The sequence below is a fragment of the Crocodylus porosus genome, unplaced genomic scaffold, assembly GCF_001723895.1.
Source record: "Crocodylus porosus isolate Cpor-Errol unplaced genomic scaffold, CroPor_comp1, whole genome shotgun sequence".
Lineage (NCBI taxonomy): Eukaryota > Metazoa > Chordata > Crocodylia > Crocodylidae > Crocodylus > Crocodylus porosus.
In genome coordinates this window covers 32,438,574-32,441,339 of record NW_017728950.1, presented here as the reverse complement: position 1 = coordinate 32,441,339, position 2,766 = coordinate 32,438,574, and the positions used below count along the sequence as shown (strand labels likewise).

Sequence of the window (2,766 nt, the reverse complement as noted above, 5' to 3'; positions counted from 1 at the left end):
GACTCAGGAGGCACCAGTCGCCCACGTTTCAAAGTTTTCAAGTATTGAGCATATTATGCCCAGTTTTTCAGCAGGCAAGAAGATGGGCGTGAAAAGCTGCAGCTTAATTTTTGAAGTTGTGAAAAGTATCAGAAAAATCATTTTTAGAAATCCAGCCCTGTAAATATTATAGAACCAAGCAAACATTCTGTCTCTGATCCTTACAGTCTTCCATGTACCTTCATTACTAGCTGTGCATTAAACTGCTGCGGCAACTGTTAGTTTTAAGCTGACAAGAGAACTACGCAGAGCTGCACAAGCTTCTGTTTTCTCAGTAGATGAAAAACTGCCTTACTTTTAAGTTGTGCCCAAACTACACAGGATTGTCTCTTCACCTGAAAAGGAAAGCATAAGAAAATCATTGGGTTTTCATAGACCAATTTACCAATGAGTCTATACCAAATGGGAGGGCATTCAAACAAGAGATGAATCTATTACTGGAGACTGGGGATAATGGCACAGTGGGCCTAGGCAGTGCACCGCCATTGCAGGGCTGGCCTGCCTGGACCATATGACCATGTGAGCTGACACGAAAGCAGCAGCAGTGATGTGAAAGAGTTCTGTACCTTGCAGAAGTTTGAAACCCACTAGATTAGAGAGAAAAAATCCTAGTTCTCTTCTTTTAGATACGCACATTCTTTCTTCTTACAACACATGCAAAAAAGCCCTATGAAAAAAAACTTTAAAGCTCATTGTTGAGTGTCCAAAACCTGGGAAACATCAAAGTTAAGGCTACCCATGTAGTTATAATTCCACATGCATGTAAGCATGAACATGCGACCATGGACTATTTAATTACATTGTTATTTACGATTTCTCAAATAACATATTTTATTATATTTACTTCACCTTTGAATATTCACATAGCACCTTATAATTTTGAAACAAATGTTATAGGGCTGTCAATTAACTGCTGTTAATGTGCATGATTAACGCATTAATCGGTATTTGAGTAAACTTTTTTTAATGAGTTAAATGTGCACGTGGTTTTGGAGTCTGCACCTGGGCCCTGCTCCACCGCCTATGGGCCACCCAGTGGGGCAGCGGTGGCAGTGCAGAGGACCGCAGGGCAGCCTGGGAGTGGACTCTGAGCGACTGCAGCTGGAGGGAGTGGGGTCATGCATAGACATATGTGAGCAGCCGCAGCTTGCACGCTGAATGTAGAACAGATCAAGGCCCCCACAGTGAGGGAGGGAAAAGGGCAAGGGCAGGTGCTGGGGTCAATAGGGCAGTAGGGCCAGGGCAGGTAATGGGATGGAACTGCAGGAGGTTCATTCAGAGGCATGGGGGAGGGGAGTGCTCTCTGCCACTGTGTACGCCCCTGGAGAAGGCATAGGGGGCACGTGCCCCCCAGATTTGTGCGTGGAGCAGAGGCAGACTGCCCACTGCAGGCTGGGGCTCCATGCCCCTGCTGCCTTTGCCTCAAGAGCCATATGTTGGATGCCCCATGCATCCCTTTCCCATCTGTTGGCAAGATGCACAACATGGCATTGAGTGGCTCCCAGGGCAAAGGCAGCAGGCAAAGGTCACCCCTTTACCCTAGCACCTGCCCCACTCCCTCCCTCACTGTGGGAGCCTCAATTTGCCCCACTCTGCCCCTTCCCTCTCCTCCCACCCCTTCCCCTCCACAGACTTACCAGCACGGCGCTGTGTGTGTGTGTTTGTCTGCCTATCTGTGTCTGTGTCTCTGTCTGCATGTCTGCCCCTCACTCCCAAGCCATAGCCCTCCTCACTCTGCTGCTGCCCCTCACTCCTGATCCACAGTACCCTGCAACCTGCCAGGGTGTGCAGGGTCCATCCTCTCCAGGCTCCAACCCCCTCCCCCCACCACAGGGCCATCCCGGGCGGGGGATGGCGAATCAGGGTGACTACCCTGGGCCCTGCATCTTTGGGGGTCCCACAGAGCTGGGCAGAGCAGCGGTTCCACATCCAGCCATTAGCTACCCCTGCTGCTGATGTCACAGCTGCCGATGGCAGCGGCAGCTTCTTCGGGTCCAGTATCGGAGCGGGGTGGGGGGCCCCACGTGGGCTGATTGGCCCTGGGTCCCACACCCTGCTCGGGTCACCTCTGCCCCCCCCACACATCCACAGCCCCTCACACCTTCACAATTTCCCCCCACACACACACTCCACACCCACCCCCCAACCACACAAAGTACCTACATAATTTTTCATTTTCTGTGCAAAATTTTGAGTTTTTAGCTGTGCAATTAAAATTGTGATTAATTGTCACTAATTTTTTTAATCATGCAACAAATCACAATCAAATTTTTAAATTATTTACCAACCCTAAAATTTTATACTTCACTTTTCCTAAATTAGTTCTCATGCTAGTCCAATATAATCTTTATAGTATAAATTCTTGTTATATAAATTCCCATTTTTAATTTTTTTGTACTTTCCATATAAGTGATAAGGAATCACTGTAGGTATCTCTGTAAATCACAGAGGAAGTGCCCCCTGTAGTGGCTCCTTTAATTTTTTTTCATTTTGCCACTTGCCCCCTCCCCCCAAGCCCTGATTGGCAGAAACGCCCCACCAACCAGGCCGCTTGCTGCTGATCACCAGGGAAGCAAAAAGTTTTAAATACGCCAAGGTTTTTGCCTTTCTGCTGCTGATCGGTAGCAGGGCCTTAGAGGCCCCATTGCTTCCTGCTGATGCTGCAGACGCAAAAACTGCAGCCGATTTGGGGGACAGTGATTCAATTTGCATGGGCCAGCTCCAGCC

At 48.6% G+C, this 2,766-nt stretch overlaps 1 protein-coding gene and 1 long non-coding RNA gene across 2 annotated transcripts in view; one reads left to right on the top strand and one right to left on the bottom strand.

Annotated features, from left to right (window-relative positions):
* Positions 1-2,766, bottom strand: part of SUSD1 (sushi domain containing 1) — a 94,169-nt gene that overhangs the window by 8,906 nt on the left and 82,497 nt on the right. Inside the window, exon 17 of the mRNA XM_019555260.1 lies at positions 335-374. Within this exon, the coding sequence (XP_019410805.1) occupies positions 335-374 (40 nt within the window). The remainder of the gene's footprint in view (positions 1-334; positions 375-2,766) is intronic.
* Positions 1-2,766, top strand: part of LOC109323603 — a 12,254-nt gene that overhangs the window by 3,534 nt on the left and 5,954 nt on the right. The gene's annotated exons all lie outside the window — the stretch shown is intronic.